This window comes from Aspergillus niger, assembly GCF_000002855.4.
Source record: "Aspergillus niger supercontig An02".
In the NCBI taxonomy this organism is placed as follows: Eukaryota; Fungi; Ascomycota; class Eurotiomycetes; order Eurotiales; family Aspergillaceae; genus Aspergillus; species Aspergillus niger.
In genome coordinates, this window is record NT_166519.1 from 2,806,323 (window position 1) to 2,828,196 (window position 21,874).

At 51.1% G+C, this 21,874-nt stretch overlaps 10 protein-coding genes across 10 annotated transcripts; 7 read left to right on the forward strand and 3 right to left on the reverse strand.

Moving 5' to 3' along the window:
- Positions 1-1,036: 1,036 nt before the first annotated feature.
- Positions 1,037-4,130, forward strand: An02g11440 (uncharacterized protein; the record flags this gene model as incomplete). Its single annotated transcript, XM_059746629.1, has 7 exons — positions 1,037-1,145; positions 1,208-1,437; positions 1,505-1,813; positions 1,868-2,489; positions 2,552-2,648; positions 2,701-3,844; positions 3,882-4,130. 7 exons carry the CDS (start codon positions 1,037-1,039, stop codon positions 4,128-4,130), a joined length of 2,760 nt encoding a protein of 919 aa, XP_059603509.1.
- Positions 4,131-4,625: 495 nt separating this feature from the next.
- An02g11450 (hypothetical protein) lies at positions 4,626-5,761 on the forward strand (the record flags this gene model as incomplete). The annotated part of the gene is made up of 2 exons (XM_059746630.1): positions 4,626-4,691; positions 4,781-5,761. 2 exons carry the CDS (start codon positions 4,626-4,628, stop codon positions 5,759-5,761), a joined length of 1,047 nt encoding a protein of 348 aa, XP_059603510.1.
- A 457-nt stretch (positions 5,762-6,218) lies between these two features.
- An02g11460 (uncharacterized protein) lies at positions 6,219-7,819 on the forward strand (the record flags this gene model as incomplete). The annotated part of the gene is made up of 4 exons (XM_001400236.3): positions 6,219-6,513; positions 6,577-6,678; positions 6,731-6,808; positions 6,858-7,819. The coding sequence occupies 4 exons, from the start codon at positions 6,219-6,221 to the stop codon at positions 7,817-7,819; spliced, it is 1,437 nt and encodes a 478-aa protein (XP_001400273.3).
- Positions 7,820-8,268: 449 nt separating this feature from the next.
- An02g11470 (uncharacterized protein) lies at positions 8,269-8,956 on the forward strand (the record flags this gene model as incomplete). Its single annotated transcript, XM_001400237.3, has 3 exons — positions 8,269-8,459; positions 8,588-8,715; positions 8,829-8,956. The coding sequence occupies 3 exons, from the start codon at positions 8,269-8,271 to the stop codon at positions 8,954-8,956; spliced, it is 447 nt and encodes a 148-aa protein (XP_001400274.1).
- A 3,432-nt stretch (positions 8,957-12,388) lies between these two features.
- Positions 12,389-14,671, forward strand: An02g11480 (uncharacterized protein; the record flags this gene model as incomplete). The annotated part of the gene is made up of 2 exons (XM_001400238.3): positions 12,389-12,828; positions 12,922-14,671. 2 exons carry the CDS (start codon positions 12,389-12,391, stop codon positions 14,669-14,671), a joined length of 2,190 nt encoding a protein of 729 aa, XP_001400275.1.
- Positions 14,672-14,831: 160 nt separating this feature from the next.
- An02g11490 (uncharacterized protein) lies at positions 14,832-15,110 on the reverse strand (the record flags this gene model as incomplete). Its single annotated transcript, XM_059746632.1, has 1 exon — positions 14,832-15,110. One exon carries the CDS (start codon positions 15,108-15,110, stop codon positions 14,832-14,834), a length of 279 nt encoding a protein of 92 aa, XP_059603511.1.
- Positions 15,111-16,141: 1,031 nt separating this feature from the next.
- An02g11500 (uncharacterized protein) lies at positions 16,142-17,312 on the reverse strand (the record flags this gene model as incomplete). The annotated part of the gene is made up of 4 exons (XM_059746633.1): positions 16,142-16,658; positions 16,714-16,882; positions 16,938-17,211; positions 17,268-17,312. The coding sequence occupies 4 exons, from the start codon at positions 17,310-17,312 to the stop codon at positions 16,142-16,144; spliced, it is 1,005 nt and encodes a 334-aa protein (XP_059603512.1).
- Positions 17,313-18,132: 820 nt separating this feature from the next.
- An02g11510 (uncharacterized protein) lies at positions 18,133-19,339 on the reverse strand (the record flags this gene model as incomplete). Its single annotated transcript, XM_059746634.1, has 6 exons — positions 18,133-18,611; positions 18,662-18,770; positions 18,804-18,834; positions 18,923-19,024; positions 19,096-19,172; positions 19,229-19,339. 6 exons carry the CDS (start codon positions 19,337-19,339, stop codon positions 18,133-18,135), a joined length of 909 nt encoding a protein of 302 aa, XP_059603513.1.
- A 175-nt stretch (positions 19,340-19,514) lies between these two features.
- On the forward strand, positions 19,515-20,398 carry An02g11520 (hypothetical protein; the record flags this gene model as incomplete). The annotated part of the gene is made up of 4 exons (XM_059746635.1): positions 19,515-19,696; positions 19,824-19,835; positions 19,932-19,985; positions 20,227-20,398. The coding sequence occupies 4 exons, from the start codon at positions 19,515-19,517 to the stop codon at positions 20,396-20,398; spliced, it is 420 nt and encodes a 139-aa protein (XP_059603514.1).
- Positions 20,399-20,595: 197 nt separating this feature from the next.
- Positions 20,596-21,766, forward strand: An02g11530 (uncharacterized protein; the record flags this gene model as incomplete). Its single annotated transcript, XM_001400243.1, has 3 exons — positions 20,596-20,889; positions 20,946-21,419; positions 21,485-21,766. The coding sequence occupies 3 exons, from the start codon at positions 20,596-20,598 to the stop codon at positions 21,764-21,766; spliced, it is 1,050 nt and encodes a 349-aa protein (XP_001400280.1).
- Positions 21,767-21,874: the final 108 nt, after the last annotated feature.

A 21,874-nucleotide genomic window follows, 5' to 3' on the forward strand; every position in this document is an offset into this window, starting at 1 on the left:
ACGATCGGAGCAGGTCAAGTGGTGTTGGTAGTGATAAGGAGGGAAATGTGTTGCAGATCAGGCGAGCTCGGATGGGGTCAGATTGGCTGACAGTCGGTGACCAAAAAGACTAACCTGCAGCTTGCAGGAACTATAGGCAGCATCCTTCTCTTGTTGACAGAAGAGACTAAGAGGTAGTCTATCTGCCCGGTGGACGTGGGGGATGATGGAGGCTGTTGGAGGCTGTTGATAGACTACAGATGGGGAGAGGAATGCCGGGGATCCACCAAGGAGGGAGTGGACAAGAATAGCATCCAACAAGCTATACGATTACGCTGGTCTGTATGTTGTGGGATCCGCGGAATGGTCACGGCGGGGCCACAGGGCTGAGCACCCAAGAAGAGGGACTACTTAGTTTAGTAGGGAGAAGAAAAGGCAGAAGAGGGGATTGACAGACTATCTACTATTACTAGACTAAGACTAATCCCATCAATCAATCAGTCAATTAATCCAATGCATCCATTTTCCATTCTCGTGCTAATTTTAATTTACTGGTTTTAGATGGGGTGTCATCGCCTGCAGATTGTCACTCCTTTCTTCTTCCTCTCCTCCATCTTCTTCTTCCCGCTGTTTTCGCTGTTTTCGCTCTCCGCTTTCCCCCCTCTCTGCTTTCCTGCTTGCTTCCCTCCCCTCTTTTCTCTTCTTCTTCTTCTTCCTCTTCCTCTTCTTCCCTTTGCACCTTTTCTCTCTTTCCTCCTTCTTTCTCTATCTCCTCCCAGTCCTATCGCTAGTCGCACTTCTCCGTGACCCCATTGATCTTCACGCAAAGTGTATTCGTGGGGTGAGGCGCACGCCGAGCATCCACTTGGAACCAAAACGTCATCATCATCCACAGCCCGAACCTTGGCCGTAACTAGGCAGACGGATTTTGCGCTGGCTTTCCCTTCTAGAATCTTAATTTGATTCTATCACCATCACCCCTGTCAGCTGCAGTAGTTATAAAGTCAATGATCGCCCGACCAGCCGGCTGAATTCACTGTGCTCGAGCGACTCAACCATGACTTCTGCGGACCTCCCCTCCGTTCCCAACGGAGTCCAGTCAGCTGCTTCCCCAGCCGCCTCCAACCCCGCGCCCGGTCAGATCCTCACCGGAAAGCAAGAACATTGTCAGTTCTCCCTGATCGCATCCCTCTTAATCACTTCGAGGGACTATCTCTGACTGATGCAGATCTCAAGCGCGAACTCATTTCCCGCCAAGTCCAGAGCGAAATCTCCGAGCTGAATTCGCCAACCGCCCTCCGACGCTTCGGTGCCCCCTTCAAGTCTGAATTCGGTGAAGTCGCGCCCGTCGACTCGGAACTTCCTATCCTGCGATATATCTTTGTCCACCATGTGCGCAATTTCCCCTTTCTCGATCAAGCTCGTGAGAAGGAGTTCTGGCAGGATAAGTTACAGGTGGTGCGTGTGCCCCCGACCCGACCCGTTTTGCGCATCCCGTAAATGAGAACTAATCGCCGGCCCATAGTTCCTAGAATCATTCGCGACGAAGCATGTTTCCTCCTCCGAAGATCGTCTTGAAGAGACCAAGCGCCGGAAGTTGGCCCGAAAGTGCGAGAAACTGGTCGAGCTGATGATGGTCTCTGGTATCCCCACGGCGTCGGGCTACGAGGAGCGGATCCAGTTCTCGGAGATGGAGGTGGTAGACCGAGGAGCTAATGAAAAGGGACTGTTGGTCAATATGCCAGAGGGTCATGCCATCCATGGCTGGGACATCAACGTGGCTGCAGTACGCGTTACTTCGGTGAGGAGGACGGTGCGATACCACCAACATGCGGTAAGCGTCTATGTGGCCTGTGTAATTGGACTTCCCCACTGATGCACAATCCAGGAGTTCATCCTTCGAGTGCGCCGCGACGGGAAGCCCGATATCTTCGTGGCTCGTCGATATGGCGATTTCGCCAAATTTCACAAGCGTCTACGCACGGAATTCCCAGGGAAGCCACTCCCACCTCTGCCCCGCAAGAATAGATCCTCCACCACAACGAGCTGGTTCGGATCGGCAGACGATGAAGCATCCTCAGTGTCGTCGGTTTCAACAGTTGGGGTCGCCGTGGCCGATGACAGCACATCCTCTCGAAACTTGGCCCCCGGCAACCATCATCAGCGGTCGTTATCGCGGTCGTCCAGGCGTTCCTTGAGATCCCCCCGAGCTTCCAGTGACGGGTCGAGGGAGACGGTGCTTTACCGCGAAGAGCAGAGAGTTTCTCTTCGGGCCTTCCTTCGCACCTTGCTACAAAACAAGCGAGTGGCCGAGACGAAGGCCATGGAAGAGTTCCTTACCGCGGATCCCATCATTCTGAATGAAGAGGAGGTGCTGGACATGCAGAAGCGAAAAGATGTTGATTCAGTGCGGATAGAAGAGCAGAAGCGGTTTTACGAAATCGCCAGGGCGCGCGCAGCCGAGTTGGACGTCTACATGGAGAACTTCCGCCGTGACATTGTGGAGAGCAGTAAGTCTGGGATAAGGTCTTGATTAATGGTTATTTTCGCTGACAGGAGGATCCCAACCTAGACGGCCTGACGAAACTGTTCGCTGAAATTAAAGAAAAGCCGACGGTGCAGGATCTGAGTCCCAAGTATCAGAAATTTGCAGAGTGGCTCCGGATAGAGTACGTGTCTGGTGATATTCCGTTTCGCTATTTTCAGACTGACCAGACCCAGGGTTGCTGCAACTCTTTACCACCTGTTCCTGGCCGAGGATAATTCTCCTGAGTTGTTCGCGCAAGCTAAGCGAATCCATTCGCTTGTCCCGTATTCTTTGTTGAAGAATGTCATTCGCATTGCCAACCCCGCGGCCGTCATGGCAGGAGTGCTGGACCTCTTCTTGGCCCAGCCCTTCGGCTCGCGATCGCTGCTCCAGCGAATCTTCTCTATGACCCTCAACGATGGTATCAAGTCCTTCCAGAAGTCGATCGATGCGCTGGCTGCCAAGGTGGAAGACCCCATCCTTTGCCAAAAGCTGAAAGCGTTCACCGATGCAGACGAAGAGGTTAAGAATGAGATTCGCGCTGAAGCTGCTGCTGAGGATGTTGACATAATCGTGGCTATCCTCCGTACCGAGCTTCTGCAACCCGAGTTGGCTCCAGAGCAATTCGGCAAGGTGTTTAATGGATACGTGGCTTGGAACCAAGCAGTGGACAATGTAGAGGTGGAGCTGCGCGAGGGGGCGCATTGGTTTGCGAACTTGAAGCAGCTTCTGAAACTTTACACTCGTCAAAGGGACAAGGCCATGATGTTGAGCATCGTAGAAGAGCCAACTACACTTCAGCTGTTCCGTGACCTCTTCACCATTTTCTACGAACCCCTGGTGCGCGTCTACAAGTCTGCCAACGTCTACAGCAGCATCACCGATTTCGCACATTTCGCCGACGATGCTATTGCGGTGATCGAGAAGTGCCAGCGGCAAGATGTGTCGGCGGATCCGAATCAGACGGTACAAGCCTTCATCGATCTGTGCGAGCGTCATCAAAGCAGCTTCTACAAATTCGTTCACGAAGTTCACCTGCACGACAATGGCCTGTTCACTTCTCTCATGGCATGGATCGAGGAGATTCTCGAATTCCTGCGCAAGGGGCCGCGCGGAGGCGCGCTCGATATGAACGCCTTGCTTCGGGGAGCCACGGATTTCGTGCAGATTGACAAGGATAAGGCACTCGAGGAGATCAACGCCCTGATCAAGTGGCATGAAGACCGCAAGCGGTGGCACTTGAACAAGACGCGACAGAAGATGGCAGCGGAGGGTACAGCACACGACGGATATCTGGGTAATGCGTCATTCCGAGGCAGTGACTTCGGCCTCGACGAGGTATGTTTTAATGACTATCAATGCTGCAGTTGTGTAGTTGTATGCTAACCAGTGGACACAGGCCGATCTCGAAGATCTTGCAATCTCCGACGCCGAGTCGGAAGCTTCCGAAGATCTGGACGACGAAGAGGACCTGGACCCGATCTCGGCAGAGCGCAGGCGGCGGGTTAAGCAGCAGGACCAACTCCGGCGCACGGCTGGCGAGCCAGTCAAGCCGGACATAAGCGAAATTCTCAAGTTGTCCGAGTCATTTGGCGTTATGTTGCGACAGGTACTTGCGGAATAAGTGTGGTTGCATTAAGATACCCTAGAGTCTATACATGCCTTGTATACATCGTTGATTCTGGTTGTTGGAGGTTGAGAGCTTGCATGGGATTGCTGGATGGGCTAGAGAGGGACAAGATCTGTTCGGGGCATTCAAACTGTTGTATACACCTAATACCCTTAGTCTAGAACAAACCAAGACTGCTTGGCTTTTTGGAAGCTTCTGAAACGCGGACCACTTTTCGTGGGTTACAAGTAGATCTTCCGCTGTCATGTCTCCGCGGTTGACCCACGCCATCCCCAGTTTCCATGGCGACAACCATCTTATCCCTCCATCTATCCCTCCATCTTTATTCTCGAATCCAATAAAGTCCCTCTCAGCATGTTCTAGTCATTCTTGAGCTTCTCCTCAGTTATTTTTACTGGTCTATCATGCTCTCACCCACGAAAGCCTTCGGCAGCAGCCCATCGCCTCACTCGCCTCGCACGGCGGTTCCTCTGCGGGGTCTCTTCCTCGATGGCGTTTGGCGCTGCAACTGTCCAGAGCGTCCCCCAGCCGCGAAATTCCAAACCAAGAACCACGGTGTGAACCATGGACGATGGTGTACGCGGTCCATCCCTTCTTGATCTACCAAACGTACAAGAAAAGTCAATCGCAACCTGAATCCCTAGCTAACCACTGAACCCTGCACCCCGCCCCTCACAGTCTACGTCTGCCAAAAGCCCCAAGAGAAACGCTGTCGCTTCTTCCTCTGGGCCAGCGACGCCGAAGTCCGCGAAAAGCACGCCGTCTTGACCAACTCTCGCACAGAGCCAGCGGCGGATTCCTTCTCTTCTGCTACCAGTTCTGCCACTATTGCCACCCCCACCCCCGAGACACCCACCAAGAAACCACGCCTATTCGAGACGGGCCTTCTAACCCCGCAGACTGATCGTACGGTAAGATTTGGAGATACAGGCTTGGACAATAGTGGGGCACGGGGGAAGGGAGGACAGTTGAGTGCGACCATGCCTCCGCGAAGCGCCAAGGCCCGCATGATGGCTGAAGACCTTGATGAGTTCGAATGGGATATCTCGGATGATACGGCGGTGGGGAATCTGCTTGGTTCTCAAGAACAGAGGCAGCAACAGGCTGCTTCTGCGACTGCTACTGCGCCAATGCGACAGCCGGATTTCGGTCCTCCCAAGACGCCATCCCGGGACGCAGTTGGAGCTTCTGCGCCGGAGAAGAGAAAGCTCGATGATATATCGGATGTGGGTGCGCAGGATGGTTCGAAGACAGAGGCTTTTACGCCAACTTCGTTGGCTCGATCATTTACGGATCGGGCGGTGTCTTTTTCTTCTACTGTGCCGTCGTCGTCGTTGGAGTTTTCGAAGACGCCTACGCCGGTGAGGTTTGTTGGGGCTAGTCCTGCTACGGGTGGAGAGAAGCCTTCGTCTGATCTGGCAGCGCAGGCTGTTGAGATTCTGGATAAGAATAGGGTGGTGATGCCGGAGAAAGCGAAGGGTGAGTTGATGGATCTCTTGCAGAAGTATGAGTTGAAGGTGAAAGGTATTGCCCGGGGACGGGACATTTCGAGGATTGCGTTGAAGAAGAAGGACGACCAGATTAAAGCGCTGAATGAGCGAATCTCTATGCTGGAAAGGAGGTAGATTGTGGGATGGTTGTGGTCTGATACCCTCTCAATATATGGTTTGTATTTTTTCTGTTGCATCTTTGCGTGATGAACTGATGATGATCTCCATTCTTGCTTTATTGACATTTCGGGGTCTGCTGGCGGATTTCCTAGGTAGATTATTTTGCTAGCTTTATCTAGATATCATTGACCAATTTAAATAGTTTTACTGTCTTATACTTCTACCTTTCTTTAGTCCACTAAATACACCAGTGAAATACATGTGATAGCCCATATCAATCTTATCTCCAATCACGTGCCGATAAGCCACGGAGTCACAGCCCAATTCCAAAGTCTAAAAAATGTCGCGATCCTCCCACCAAACGAACAACCAGACCCCCAACCAGTCCATGCCAGCCTCGCACTTTTAGTACGCCCACTAGGACAGCCCGTCAATCCTCCGAACCCGAATATCCAACTAAAACTACTGCCCCATGTCCATGGAAATCGACTCCGAACCCACCCAACCGCTCCGCAGCGACCTCCCCGCCATGTTCCGTCCTCCTGTGAACCGGGCCATGAGAGTCCTGGACCGGTCTTTCTTCAAGAAGACCGTACCGATCTCTGCGGCAGCGATCTTCAAGACCTCGGATATCGCAAATGTGCGGAAGGAATTGACCAAGAGTCGGGACATGCTTGTGCTGCCGAGATTGGGCTCCATAAGGGAAATTAAGATCAATGATTTGGTGCATAAATGTCTGTTGTTGAGGGAGGATATTAAGCATGATGGTATAAACCACTGCCTTCGATTTAGCAATGCTAGTGTATGGACCATGAGCTGACAGGGGCTAGATACGGCGACGTGGTCGCCAACGGTTAGTGAGCTTGTGCAGAAGGGAATGGTTGGCGTTAAGCCTTATGATTTGACGTTGGATTATGATTACTGGACTTATGGTGCGCGAGGATACTGCTTCGTTGTTTGGGAACTCAAGGCTAATTGGAGCAGCGGATATCATGTCCTGCATTCTCCCCGAGGACATGCTGGATGAGATCCCCCAGGGATTCACGCAAGTCGGTCATGTTTGTAAGTCCTCTCAATCTTTTCCCATCTCATACTCAAGCTGATGAAATAGCGCACCTTAACCTCCGCGAGCAATACCTGCCTTACAAGCACCTGCTTGCCCAGGTCCTGCTGGACAAGAACCCCAACATCAGCACCGTCATCCGCAAGACCGAGGACGTGGGCTCGCACAGCGAATTTCGCACGTTTCCCTTCGAGCTGCTCGCCGGTGAGAACAATTTGAACGTCGTCCAGCACGAGCAACACTGCGAGTTCCGCTTCGACTACTCGCGCGTGTACTGGAACAGCCGTCTCGAGACAGAGCACCGTCGTCTAGTGGACAAGTTCCGCCCAGGAGAGATGGTCTGCGACGTCATGGCGGGCGTCGGGCCTTTCGCAGTGCCTGCAGGCCGCAAGAAGATCTTCGTGTGGGCCAATGATCTCAACCCTCACGGATACGACGTGATGCTGGACGCCATCAAGCGCAACAAGGCCGACAAGTTCGTCACGCCCTTCAACAAGGACGGCCGCGAGTTCATCCGCTGGTCTGCCAAAGCCCTCCTGGATTCTCCTCACACCGTGACCATTGAGCCCAAGGTGCGCAGGAGCAAGAAGGCCGCCGCAGAGGAAAAGGGAGAAGCGCTCCCGGCCCCGGAGGTCTTCCATCGCCCCAACGTCTTCCACCACTATGTGATGAACCTCCCCGGTAACGCCATCGAATTCCTCGACGCCTTTGTCGGCGTCTACGCAGGCAAGGAGTCGCTCTTCGCCCCTCACACCTCGCAACCTCTGCCCAAGGTCCATGTATACTGCTTCTCGGGCCACTCTGCGGACGAACACGACGACCACGTCGATATCTGCCAGCGTATTTCGGAGCGCATCGGTCACACCATCACCACGGAGGATCGTGTCGGCGGCAGCGGCAACCAGGAGATCGATCTGGCTATCCACAATGTCAGATTGGTCAGCCCTAACAAGCAGATGTTCTGCGCCAGCTTCCGTCTGCCGAAGGAGGTCGCATTCCGTCAGATCTAAGCTTGCAATTTGAGGCTGTCCGTGAATTATCATATACGAAACGATCTACTCATCGCATAGCATACAGGCGTTTTGGCTATGGATATAGAAAAAGTGCCGATAAAATGTTACTTGATACCCTTCTCCTTACATTACTGTAATTAATTCTCCATTTCCTAAATCATATAGACAATTATTGTTTCCATCGACAGTCTCTATTACCCTTAAATCAATCATATCAAACAGAACTTCCCTCCCATATATATCCACCAAAGCGGTAAGGGTATCTCACCGCCCCTCCATAAAGCTAGTATCTGCCGGAACAAAACTCAACGCCTCCCCGATCCCGCAACTACCAACAACACCAACTACCAGCGACGTGATACCTCAGCTCAGCTCTCGAACCACCGATTAATTGAATTTACCACCGCATACCCCGAGCTACAAAATATATATTTGTTTTGGTGAAAATGAGCGTCCAACTCCCCCCCGCCACACACCGCAAGCGCACCCTCCCGCAAGGCGAACTCGAAGCCGCGTCGACGCTGAAGCTCGGAGCGGACCAGAACACGCATACGTTGTCGCTGTCGGAAGCAAGGCTGGTTATCAATAAGGTGTTGGAGAATAAGCGAAGGGGTGGGAAGAAGTATGAAGAGCCAGAGTGAGTACACCTATCTATCTATCTTTTTATCATTCCTGGATTGGGCTATGGTGGAGGGGGTGGTAGTGTTGGGTTGGTTACAGGAGTGGAAGAGTAGAAGCTAATATATTATAATTGTTGGTGTTTAGGAATCTTACGAAGACACTTGATTACTTAGAGGTGTTTGCCCGGTTCAAGGACGAAGAGAATATCAAGGCTGTGGAGCGGTTGTTGAATTCGCATACCGAGTTGGAGATGTTTGAGCGGTCGCAGCTTGGTATGTATATTTATTTATTCCTATGGGGATTTTCTTTGCTGGGGAAGAGTATTGTGAATGTGTCACAAGGGGACTCATGGATGAAGTGGTCAGCAGCAGCTAACAAGTAACAGGAAGTCTGTGCTGCGATAACGCCGAGGAAGCCAAATCGCTCATTCCGAGTCTGCAGCATAAGATCTCGGATGGGGATTTGCAGGAGCTGCTGGATGAGTTGACCAAGTTGCGCAATTTCACTGAGTAGCTTCATTTCTTCTTTTATTTATTTTTGTGTTCGTGTACTTTGTACCATATGGCATGGCAAGAGTGGCCTGTCTGTGAGCTTGGGTGTCTGATTTCGGGATAGCATGGAGTTTTGGAGTCATGACGCATAGTTAATTTAAACTGTCCGTGCAATAAGAACGGAAGAGGGAAAAAGAAAAGAAGAGGGTATCGTTAAAAAGAAGGAAAGATTGCATTGGCAGTTGCAGGACGATCATGTCGTCATGGGTGGTTGTTCTTTTTTTTCTCATTCCCTTTGTTTGGGACAATATACACAGTAGCTAGTCAGCAGCATCTCTACTGTGGACTTTGTTAGATAGAAGGAAGGAACATGTGAAAAGTCATCCATCACCACGCGAGTCTAGCAAATAGATAGAGTTTAGACAAGTGGATAACTTCACCAGCAACACTCAGGCCGATGACCATGCGAAAAGCGGAAGCTTGGCCTGTTTAGTATTTTCAGTGGTTGACCGGCTCATCCGTTTTATTCTATTAGTAGTTGGGATGACACGGAACAGCTTGAACTGAAAGGAAAGGAAGGATCAATCAATCAATCCATGGGCCTGTTGAGAGACTCGACCCGACTGCTGAAAAAGTCTAAAGCAGTATCGGTTGGATAATTGAAACCTCATGAGAGGTCCAAAGGATTGGACTAGATAAAACGCTCTAGTACTCCATAGTGCACGTTGACCTGCTAATACAAGTAACAGGTTGGGTTGATGGATGATGGATGAGATGATGTGATCGCTTCCCGTTCGGATTGAATAATGGGAATCCCTTTTCTCCCCGGGAAAGGCGCAGCAGGATGACCTTTACATTAAGTAATGAGAATCCATCCAACTAGTGTGAAGTGTTGGTTTTGAGCTGCACGCGAGCCTAATATGGATGGGGATTTACAAAATGATGATTTATTATAGACTAGGCTAGACTAATTACAGACTGACGCTCGGTCGGTCGCTCGGTCGGGCGTATTCTCCCCGGAGATAACATTTAATCTCGGGTTTGGTGCTTTTCTTTCTGTCTGGATCAGCTACTGCTGTAGTAGTGTTCAGTGAACGACAGCAGCACCATCTTGTAGTCATTAGACTACTTATGCTATCTACTCAGTAATTCGTATATCAGGTACTTCTGATGTCACAACCAATGTAATGGAACACGAGAAAAGAATCCATCCACCGGCGCTGTGTACTCCGTACCTGAGTCACGAAACCGTCGCGCGGCCGGGAAACCTTAGTCAACGGTTACTATGGAGTATAACTAACCAACTAACAGTAGTTACTGGCAGTGTACTCCGTACGACTACTGCAGCTCAGTCATAACCATTAGATAATGAACAAGACGGTCAGCAGAGATGCCCAAGGAAAACTACTCCCACCAATCAGTAACCCGGGGATTTTCCCGCCGACCTGCATTATTAGTATTTCATTCCTATACTAGTAAAAGACCACATGGATGGATGGGGAGGGGGGAACACTTTCATGCTTGCTGGAAAGCTGTGGGGAAAGAGCCGTCCAGCTGCAGGGCCGATCCCCGTTGCCGGTATCGCGCTATGCCGATTTCAAGTCTATTGCAGGAACTGTGATTGGTTCGTAGAGAGCGTTATCGGGATGATGTGATTGGGAGCTGTCTCTGAGTAATCCCTGCTTGGTGAGAGGGTTTGAGCATTTCCCCGGCATGATAGGTCGGGAACGACGGGCACAGATCATTGATTCAACTAGTATTGACTACTAATAGTTTAAAAAAGGAAACGGTATGTACGTATGCATAATATGTGCCAACAATGAGACCATATGGCATAAGCAGCAAGTCACTATATAACTAGTCCTTCAACTCCCCTGGAGGGTGTCAATGGGGAATACTTACTACTAATCTCTCCGGCAATTCTCTCAACCCCAAACTTTCCCGGACGAGAAGTGCAATTCTCAGTACGTAATACCAAGGCCACCTCGGCAGCCAACCGATCGGGGATCCAATCAGGCTGACGAGGCTTATCTGGACGAGGAGGTGCAAGGGCGCAGGAACTTGAGGCGAAAAGTCGCCGGGTGGCCATCCAGCATGCCTGGCCACCTTTCTGTTACGTGTGGAAAACACCCGCCAGTGTTGATCGATCGCTTCATCCGGAGATTCTCTTATTGATCCTGATGACTGTTCCCAATTTCCTGTCTGGAGGAGACGCTCTTTCTCTTTGGGTGGACTGCTTTTTGGTTTACCTCATGCCAATTCCATTACTAGTTATAATCAACTGAATGGACACTGGATGAGACGGAGACAGAGAGGGAATGGGAAGGGGAGACAACTGAACCAACTTTTGTGTCATTGTTCTATACTATATATGTTCCGGACTACCTTCCCTTCCTATACAACATCTCTATCTCTATCTATCTATCACTACTACTACTACTATTATTATTACTACTTCTTCAGTATCTAATAGGAACTGAAGAAAAAGAATATTACCACTACTACCTACACTACTACCAACTACTACGACGGAGTACTACTACTATTCTCCAGTGCAGATCCATGGCCCTGATATGATCAGTGCTCACAAGCAATCAGATCCTTCCCTGCTCTCCGTCATCATCCTATTACCGTGACCATAATTTTATCATTCCATTCTATTACCTACAGTTTTTTATCAGTTCCTTTCATTTCTGGAGTATATCTCCAACTCCCCGAATCTGGGCGGCTCCGGTTCCGCTGCTGCTTTCCACCGCAAGCTTGTACTCCCCGACATTCTCGTCCCCCCATTCGATCAATTCCCGTTTCATTCCCTCCCTTACTTACTACTTCCTATCTACTACTACTTTACTTTACTCTATCTATCAATTCATTCAATCAGTTTCAATCAATCAGCATCCATCGGTCTGCTTACGCCCACTCCGGCTGATAAGCTTCTCCCCTGCGGTTCGTACGTGGCTGGCAGGCAACCCGTCTTCTCTCTCCGTACTTGCTTTGCTCATTGGTCGGTGCGTTCGATAGACGGGATCACCGCGCGACTTTCTCTCACCACCCCGTCAACAAGACTGGGCTGCAGTCAAACCCCAGATATTTCCAATCCTAATTTGGTGAGGGGTCTGGTCTCTCTGACTCTCCCTCTTCCTCCTCCTGCCCTCCTGCCCTCCGTGCTTCCATTGCGGAGCTCGCACGGCGGAGTCTCCGACGGCCCCGGTTCATTTACGTGACAAGAATCTATCTCCATTGATTGTTTTGTCGCTATCGCCGCCCAATTTTTTGATTGTTAATTGTTTCTGTGACAATTCGTGAGATTTTGGGCCTGCGAGTCTCGCCGCCTATCTACGCATCTCCGGCTTGTCTCCCCGGTTTGCTCCTGCAGTGGCCACTCTTGAGTTGTCGTTGCTTATCGCTCCCATCCGGGTTATCTTTCGACCTGTCCATTCAAACCCCCCTCTGAATGGCTGCCGTTATCACTCTCCAGTCGTCCTCGACGACGGGGCCAACAGCCCCCTCTGCAGCTGCCTTTCAACAGTCGCCTGCCTCTGACCACCACCACCAACTCCTTCGACCCCGGGTCCAGCAGCAATCCCAACCCCAGCCATCACACGCACCTCAACCCGGTTCGATATCCACGCCACAGTCGCCGGCCTCATCCATTGGCACCCTTTCCCGTGTGACTGCGTCAGGCCGGGATGCGCCCAGTTGCGACGCCTGTGTGCGCAGAAAGAGCCGCTGTGCTATTAACGAAATGATCAATAAATGTTATTCGTGCGACTTCCACCGCCAGGACTGCACCTTCACCTTGTCCGTGACGAGTCGCCCCGGCACGGCGGATGTCCCGTCGAAAAAACGTAAATTGGACGACGCCGATGCCGAAGAAGTGGAATCTCCCAAGAGGTATGATTTCACCGGGGCGTCCTAAAGGCCGATCTCGGACGTCCCCTGCCCTGAATCTCAAATCGGAACGCTAACTTGGGTACCCGCTGCCAGGCAATCTACTACTCTTCCCCCAGCCTCCAACAAACCAGACAGCTCCTCCCGCCCTGCATTGAACAACCACCACATCCTCACGCCGGCCTTTTGGTTCCAATCCACTCAACATATCGGCCTCACCACCGAACTCGAGCCCGCCCTTCTCGAATTCTTGCCCCTGGACCAGAACAACGAAGGGTGCGTGGCCTCGTCTCGTGTGCGCAAGTTCGGTGACGACGGCACCTTCATGCGGGTGGTCAACACCCGTTCTCACGCGGACTCCCCGCAAACCGCTACGCTCGATGCCATTGAAAGCCTGGTCGCCCCTTATGGCTCCACCTTGGTGGAGAAGTTCTTCGAGCATGTCCATCCAAGCTTTCCCATCCTCATGGAGGATAGCTTCCGCCAGTCCTACCGGGCACGGACCGGGCTGACGCCGTTGCTATTGTCCGCCGTCTATGTGTTGGCGTTGAAGTTCGTTGACGTCGGCCCGGCCTCGCAGTCCGTCCGACGCCCGGATGCCGGCCGCCTGGAGAGCACTGCCCTCAAGCTGCTGACCGAGTCGCTGCCCTATGCGTCGATGTCGACGGTGCAAGCCGGCCTGCTGCTCATGCAGCGGTCCAACCTCGCCACGGCGGCCTTGAACGCACAATTGGTGACCGCCGGGTTCGAGCTGGGCCTGCACCAAGACTGCTCTAGTTGGCGGATGGAAACGTGGGAGAAGGGTCTCCGGAAACGCTTGGCATGGGCACTATATATGCAGGACAAATGGTCCGCTTTGGTGCATGGTCGTCCGTCCCATATCGTGTCGTCCAATTGGATGGTCCAGGACCTGGTGGAACAGGATTTCACCGATGCCTTCTCGGGCACATCCGCCCACGATGATGCGCCCGTCGGCCATGGGCCATTGTCCTTCTGCCACATGGTGGCTCTGACGACGATATTGTCCGATATTCTGGATCGATTCTATACTCTCCAGGCGATCGAAGAATTCAGGACGGCCGGAAACAACCGTACCCGCATGATTTTGGAGCGCGCCAAGCCGGCTCAGATCCGGCTGAAGGAGTGGTTTGGTCGCCTACCCACTCAGCTGAAGATGGACTCGGGCGGGGATATCTTCGAGACCGTCAACGAAGACAATTCACGTAATGGTGCTTTGCACCTGTCCTATTTTGCCACAGAGATCACTCTCCACCGCTGTATTGTGCGGTCCCTCTCCCAAGACACCGCCGACGCCTACCTCTCCCATATCTGTCGGTCTGCCGCCAAGACTCGTCTAATTTCCGCCATGGACTTTGTCAACCGTCTTCGTCCGATGCATCTGAGATCATTCTGGCCGGCCGCCGCGCGGACGAACTTTGCCCTCATCGGATCCTTTGGCGTCCTGCTTCGCGTCACCGCTCCCACCAAGGAAGAGTCGGAGTTCTACCGTCTTCGACTGTGCGAATACCGGTGGACGCTGAGTGTGAGCAAGAAGGACGCCGAATTCCTCGAATTCGCACTCGAGAGTCTCGACAGCGCGACCAACCTCGATCACTACGTCCCGGAGAAACCCGGTATTGACGAGCTCATGACCAGTGCCGCCAAACCCACCATTAATGCTTCCCGCTCGGGCGCGAACGCCCAGCTGGAGGACTCGATGGTCGAGCTGGAACAAACAGGCGAGAGCGGACGCGGGGGCACCTCCTCCGTTATCTCGGGTTTAGCATCTCCTGCAACCTCGATCAGTGACGACAGTGTACAAGACGCTTCCATTCCCCCGCTATAGTCTCTATACCCGCTTCCTCAAAACACCCCCAACCGATATACGGTTGACGCGACACGCGTCCTTACGTTCGACACAAACAACCATTTGATGCCCTTGATGACCACAACTACCGCCTTCGCATCTCTCATTACCGATCTGGCGCATTCTGTGATTATTTCTCCTACCTCGATGCTTTCCCCCGAGGTTTCCATTTCTTGATACCTTGATATGTTATATGTTGGCTGCACTCGCTCGGAGTTGTGCGTTGCGCTTGATGATGATCGATCACTGTTTTGACTTTCTTACGAACTAATTCCCCACCCGGCTGGATGACTGGATGAATGACTGCACTTCCGGCATGCATTGTATGTACATATGGGTTTGCTCTTGTTCTTTTATTTCTCTTTATACTCATGATGGATCCGGGACTGGATGGATAGTTATAGACTGGTTTGGCCATGGGATGGATAGATAGCGTGGATTTACTTTTTGACTGTCACGGTCATGGTCATAAAATTACATTTGATCTAATTATTCTTCCTGTGTAATTGTAATAAATTATGTTGCCTGTAAAAGAGTGAACACATGACATCTCACACTTGTATGCTAGAGAAGTAGTCACTAATAATATCAACCATCCTGCGATTCTCAACTTGCCACTAACCTCTCCTCTTAAATCTACTGATCATCTAACATACTAAATAGCATAAACCCTATAAGATACCAGCACAGCAACTGCTACCTAAACCGAACTCCCTATGGTTCAGTCTGGTTAGCCTACCACCTACCAGCCCAAACAGGCACTACTAATAAACTACAAACGGGCCACCACCCCAAATTACCACCCTTTCTACACATAAAAAGAATAAATATTCAAACAACCAAATCATTTAATAACACACCACTCACATCCATAATCCTAAATAAAGACCCTCTATCAATCAATCCTCCACTACTAACCAAGTCTGCTAGCTACAGGTCCGAACAAAACAAAACAGGATTTTCTAATAGCTAACACAGCAGATACTATGAAACACCTCGCGTCGCAGACTCCCGCCTGGTGGATGAAGCTCCGCATTCGTCCTGCGGAGTTATATTATCGAGGTACTTAATATAGGGGTTAGTTAGTTGGGGATTTCTGTGACTGCCTCGTGAGGGGAGGATATAATTTGTTAAGGATGGGGTGTGTGGCGTTGGGTAGTTGGGCTAGATAGGGGGTGGTTGGGTAAGTAGTTTGGGGAGGCCTCGATACGGGGATGTAGAATACTATCTGTGTTCTTCAGTGGGGATGACTTGTATTGGTTTAGGTTAAGTGGAGAGGGAGAGAGAGAGATCGATTCGTATGTATACCCGCTGTTTTCAAATTCTAGAATGGTTGAAATAGATTATTAACATAGCTAGCTGGATAGCCAGCGTGCAAATATTTAACATAGCTAATATCAATATCATCACTAACAAGTAATAAAACATAATCCTATTCATTATCCATCATCAAGACCCTAAGAAAAACGAAAAATCGCCTCCCCCACTGCCAAACGCAAAGTCCTCCAATATCGTAGGGTCAACTAAATTAGCTAATATCTCGGCGCGAGTATCCGGCTGCGAATCCTGATTGAATAGCGAGAAGAAGAAATCGCTATCCGTGCCGGGCGGGACCATCCCGGTGAGATTGTCCCCACGGTTTTGCACCGCTGTTGGGTCAGTAGCAGTAGCAGTAGCAGCATCTATCCCGAAATGTGTGGGCGGGGGAGCTAGCGTTGATGTATGCGCTGCTGCTGATGGAATGAGGGACCGACGCCGTGCGACACAGGCTCGCGCGACTTCGAGAACCTCGCGGATCATTTCGGCACAGCGGCGCGCGACTACGATGTTGTTCATAGATTCGAAAATGTCGAGGCTTTTTTCGACGTCGACGAGGAGGTCTTCGTCGCGGATGCTGGGGAAGCCGGAGAGGACCAGGTGTAGGAGGATCATGGCGCCGTAGAGGGCGTAGGTTGTGTTGTACCACCTGTAGGTGTTTGTTAGTTGTAGTTGTTGGGAGGGGATAATGGGGGATGTTTTACCATGTTCGAATGTAAATTCTATGTAGGAAGGATTCGTACTGCATCTGGATGCTAGTTCTTGCGGCGTCGAGGCAGGTGTGGAGGTGTTGGAACAGGTTGGAAGACTCGGTGCTGGATGCTGATGCGGCGAGGAATGGACGGTGTATTAGGATGCGGGTGTTGTAGAATCCTATACAAGATTAGTGAATAATCCCTTGGTTAAGAAAAGGGTTTATAGCGCTTACTTAACCTCAATACTAGCTTCTGTTTAAAGGCCCATTCGGTGTCGTTGAGTGAAGCCGCATCAATGTTTAAGAAATGCGGCAGTGTAGCCTTCCATGCGAGCAACTTGTGGTCGAGACTCATTGCAATTTGCGACATTTCGCTCATGGATCGCTTGGGCGAGTGGTAGAGAAGATGGGATGCTTCGGACATTATCTGCGCCAGGGCTACCATCGCGGGTATCATGGCGACATGGTCATCTTCTGCATCAGGGTCAAGTAGGTTGCCGGACGTGGCCTAGAAAAGGATTCAACATATGTACTTGATCGTCGCAGAATGGAACATACACTCACCTTGAGCGTTGGCAGCGGAACCTGATAATATTGGAGATCCTTCATGCTGTCTAGCCGCCCCGAGGAACAGCACATCTCACTGTATCAAGTCAGCGAAGCTGCATAGAATACAGTAGTAGTAAAGGATACACACATTTCGTGAGAATATATACACCTATTCATGTCAGCTGCCTGGATAAAAATGAAAGAACAATGCACTCACCACCAAGTCCTTCTGCCCTCCTTCCGCGTATCAAGGGACACAGACGACATGCCCGATGCCAGACCAATAGCAACTGCAGTCCTCACTGCCATGCCGCTGTACATGAAGCAGCTATGCGGCCGCAACGCATTTTGGCAGAAAACACTCTAGTCGTCTCAATCAGCAACAGATGTGCCAAATGGGATCAGCATTATGACCCACCAGCAGCAGAAGAGCCTGCGCACTCTCTAAGCTACAGCTCTCAAACAAGTCACCTAGCGCTTGTTTCGCTTTTCCAAAGTAATAGTCTGCAAAATCCAACGAAGAGGGCTTGCCCATGGCACCAGGTTTGCCCAGATAAGGAAGGTAATTGCAGTAGTGATCAAGCAAAGCTGTCTCATGCGGACTAGCATTTATGGCACCCAGAGCAACCACGGAGAAATAGAGTCCTGAAAACTTCGATATGCCGCGTAAGAATCCCGGCCTCCTCGGCAAGACGAAAGCTTCGTTCTCGCAACGCCGCATAAAGTTAGTCTTGCACAGCATAGGGTGAATATAATGCTTGTTACAAAAATAGCTGCTGATGAACATCTTCTCGATTTCTAGTTGTGCCTCGTCTGAAAGCCTGTCAATCACAGGCGTCATTTCATAGCGGTGATCTGCTTTTTGATAGTCAGTTTGCGGTCATTGAATGGACACGGGAGCTTTCAACTTGCCCACGAAGCTTTGAGCATTAGCTCTGGTCCCCTCGGCATTTTCTTTCCTCCCTTGTCTATCATCTTCGGCTCCGCCGCTAATCTGCGGTGGGGAGTGACTAGGATATTTCGGATTATACAGAAGGTTCACTATCGAAAGTTGCGCCTTATTCGTCTGTGAACTTTCAGACTGCTTGTCGGCTGGAGAGTTGGGTGTCAACTGGTCCGCGGCTGTTTTGTCGGATAACGAATTGACCACCGCATTAGTTCCACCGTTAGATGGGTACGACGGCTCGTTATCAGGAATTGTCAACGGTTTGTTCTCTGCTTGATTACGAGCCCGAGCATAGAGATTTCCCAGAAACGCAAGGTTCGAGGAATTGCCATAGAATTCCGTGCCATTGGTGTGAAGGTTGACACCACTCAAACCGTCTCGGGATGCTGAGTCGCACAGCTCAGGTGTGGCAGCTGTAGAAATCTCAGATAGAGGATACATTGGCAGGACTGAATACTCTTACCAACAATGCTGTCATCATCACGTTTGGGAGTGAAAACAGTAGGTGAGCTAGCATTGATATTGCCAATACTTCGCGCAACCCGGGGGGTATAGTGATCCGGAGAGTCACTCTGGTGAAGGTTATTTTGATTGTTCTGACTCACATCTGGCCATGGTGATGGCCGGGTCTTTGATCTGCTTGTATGTTAGATTCTGATGGACGGATGAGTGATAACATGGAAGAGTAAGAGGAGAATCTAGGCAACACAGCATAACGACGTACTTTTGAGCCTCTCGGATTTGCGCCTGTCTCTTTGCGGCTGTTGAGGCCTCATTCGGACCTGCAGCGCGATAGAAGCAATCAAGCGAATGGTCTAAGAATGAACTGTCAGTATGCGATTCAGTTGAAGCAGTTTTGCCTTGAGGCTGAGAGCCGGCAAGGCCGGGTTAGCATACAAGCACAATAGGAACACGGCTGAGCTTGGTCGCACTACCATGAAAAGCGCCAGGGAGTCAATGAACAATCTTGATAACTGGCCAGGCAGTTTGCAGTGAAACGCAAACGCGATGAAGCAAATGGCGGACGCACCTTGGTCTTGCGCACTCGACAAGTCTCGCAGGCACGTGAAGCACGTGGCGGGCGTCGACGAGAAGCGCGGAGTTTCGCCGTCACCGGCTGAGAGTCGCTGCCGCCGTCCATGCCTTTCTCAAGTCAATGCTTCATTTAAACGCGATCGTATGATTATTGTGGTGTTCATGCCGCTTGCTGTTGTTGTTGGTCAATCCCCCAGCTGATTAGCTTGCTCCACACTAACTTGGATTGGCACGCTAGGATTGGCTTTAAACCAAAGCCCGGCTGCGATCGCCACCAACCGATGATGCCATCCCAAATTAACCACCTTCACCCAGGAACGACTGCATCAGAGCCATCCGGGGTTTTCGCGGGGTCTGGGGTCATTCAAGACAATGCTCGACACCCGGAATTGCAGCCTTGGATGATCTGCGCCTACGGATTTACTGCTTATGAGACAGGACTACGCATTCTGGCCAATGCTTAGTGCTCCTGCTGCTAGCCCGGAATTATGATTTCAACTCGCCCACCATTAGTGGCCAACTACGAAGGTCCGTGGTAGGGCTATGATAGCATATGCAGCTGCGTTTAAACAATCTGCCTGGGTCTATAGCCCTGCTCGCGGGTCTGCAGTTCCAGTTAAATCAAGCTTACATGTCTAAACTAGGTTATTCCTAGAGACAGGACACCATCAGACGTCTTGGGACTTTTCTGTTGCAAGGCGACTGCGCACACTGAAAGTGTTCGCAGCGTCGATCTGCACCACCAATGCGCCGTAGGCCCAAACTCACATAAAAAGTAGCTCTGCTCTACTCTGAAAATCTATGAGCCTCGGAAATCTCCACTGGCTCGGCTCACGGAAAACATAGTTCTCCCCATAGAAGCCAAGTGGTTGCTAGGAGTTCAACGGAATAACGGCATTGATTCGCGATTGAAAATCAATACTCCATTACCTTTCATATCCTGTTATCCGAACATTGCACAGAGCCAGGGAGTGTGCGGAATAAGATTTCCAGGACCCCAGGCATACCAAGTAATCGGCAACCTGAGGACATGGTTCGCACGACTTCCGCCATTGTTGGTTCGTCCGACGGAAGAACCGCCACACCCATATATCCGCTCCGACGGATCTCTCTACACCAATTCCCAGCTGCGATTATCGGCCCGGACGGCCATAATGACCTCTAATACACAATAATCACATTTGCCCCGCGTTATGAAGTGCGGGGGGAGCATTTGTGGGAGCAACTCGGTGTCTGAATTGGCCATAACCGAGAATATTTGGGGGCGGGCGAAGTATAAGAGACGGGCCACCACGTCTGACTGAAACGCTCAAGCAACAGTCTCCCCAACCTATCTGGTATCTCTCATCATCAGAAACCACAATGTCTGAGCAACAATCGAACGGAACTACCCCCAAGGTCACTGGTCTTAGCGAGCGCACCCGCGCCAAATGGGCAGCCGCGTCGACGCCAGAGGAAATCGCGGCCAACCTGCCTCCCATGCTCGATTTGACCATTGAGAACATCACAGAGAATGTCATGAAGATCAATTCCATGTGCGACAACCCTCGCATGCGGTACCTTATCTTGAAGTTGATCCAGGCCGCCCATGACTACATCCGGGATGTTGGCCTTCAATTCGATGAATGGGAGCAAGCGTGGCAGTTCCTAACCAGAGTACGTATCACGCCTTCATCACCCTAAAGACAACATCTAACATGGACAATCATTAGGTCGGACAAATCTCAACCGACGTCCGTCACGAATTCGTCCTCCTCTCAGACATCCTGGGTATCTCCGCTCTCGTCGACGCCCTTTCCTACCCCGCGGTGCCTGGAGCAACCGAATCTTCAGTGCTCGGTCCCTTCCATGACGAAGAGGCTCATTCATTCGAATATGGAGAATCCATCACTGCAGAGGGAACCCCCGGAGAGCCCACAATTGTGCGGGGTTGGATCAAAGACACAGAAGGCAATGCCGTGCCCAAGGCATTGATCGACGTCTGGGAAACCGACGGCAACGGCGTGTACGACTTGGAGTACGACGGATCAGAGGACCCCAACTGCCGCGGAAAGATCTTCTCCGACGAGAGGGGCCACTATCTCTTCTCCTGCGTCAAGCCCGTCGCATACCCCATCTCCAATGACGGACCCGTCGGAGAGCTCCTGCGCAAGCTCAAGCGTCATTGGTTCCGTCCTGCTCATATGGTGAGTCGTCTTCTAACGAACCCTTTAATGACATAACATGTATAAGCTAACGACTGAATTACTAGCACTTCATGGTCGCCCACCCTGAATACACCAAGCTCATCACGGCCCTGTACTCCCGCGACAGCAACTTCGTGGAGAGCGACACCGTGTTCGGCGTCAAGAAGAGCTTGATTGTGGATTACAACTGGTGCGAGGATCTGGAGCTGGCTAAGCAGCACAATGTGGAGCCCATTGTCAAGACGATTGACGGACGCGAGTCGAAGGGATTCTGGCTCTTGGAGCGTGACTTTATCCTTGTGAAGAAGAGCCCTCCCCCGCCTCGCAAGACTGAGGATTTGGAGTAGATTGTACGGACTACCTGTTCTGGAACTATGAAGGATATGTTGTCTTTAGCATTATATAAATTATGATAGCGCAATGAATGTTTTTAAGGGTGTACTCGACGATCTGGT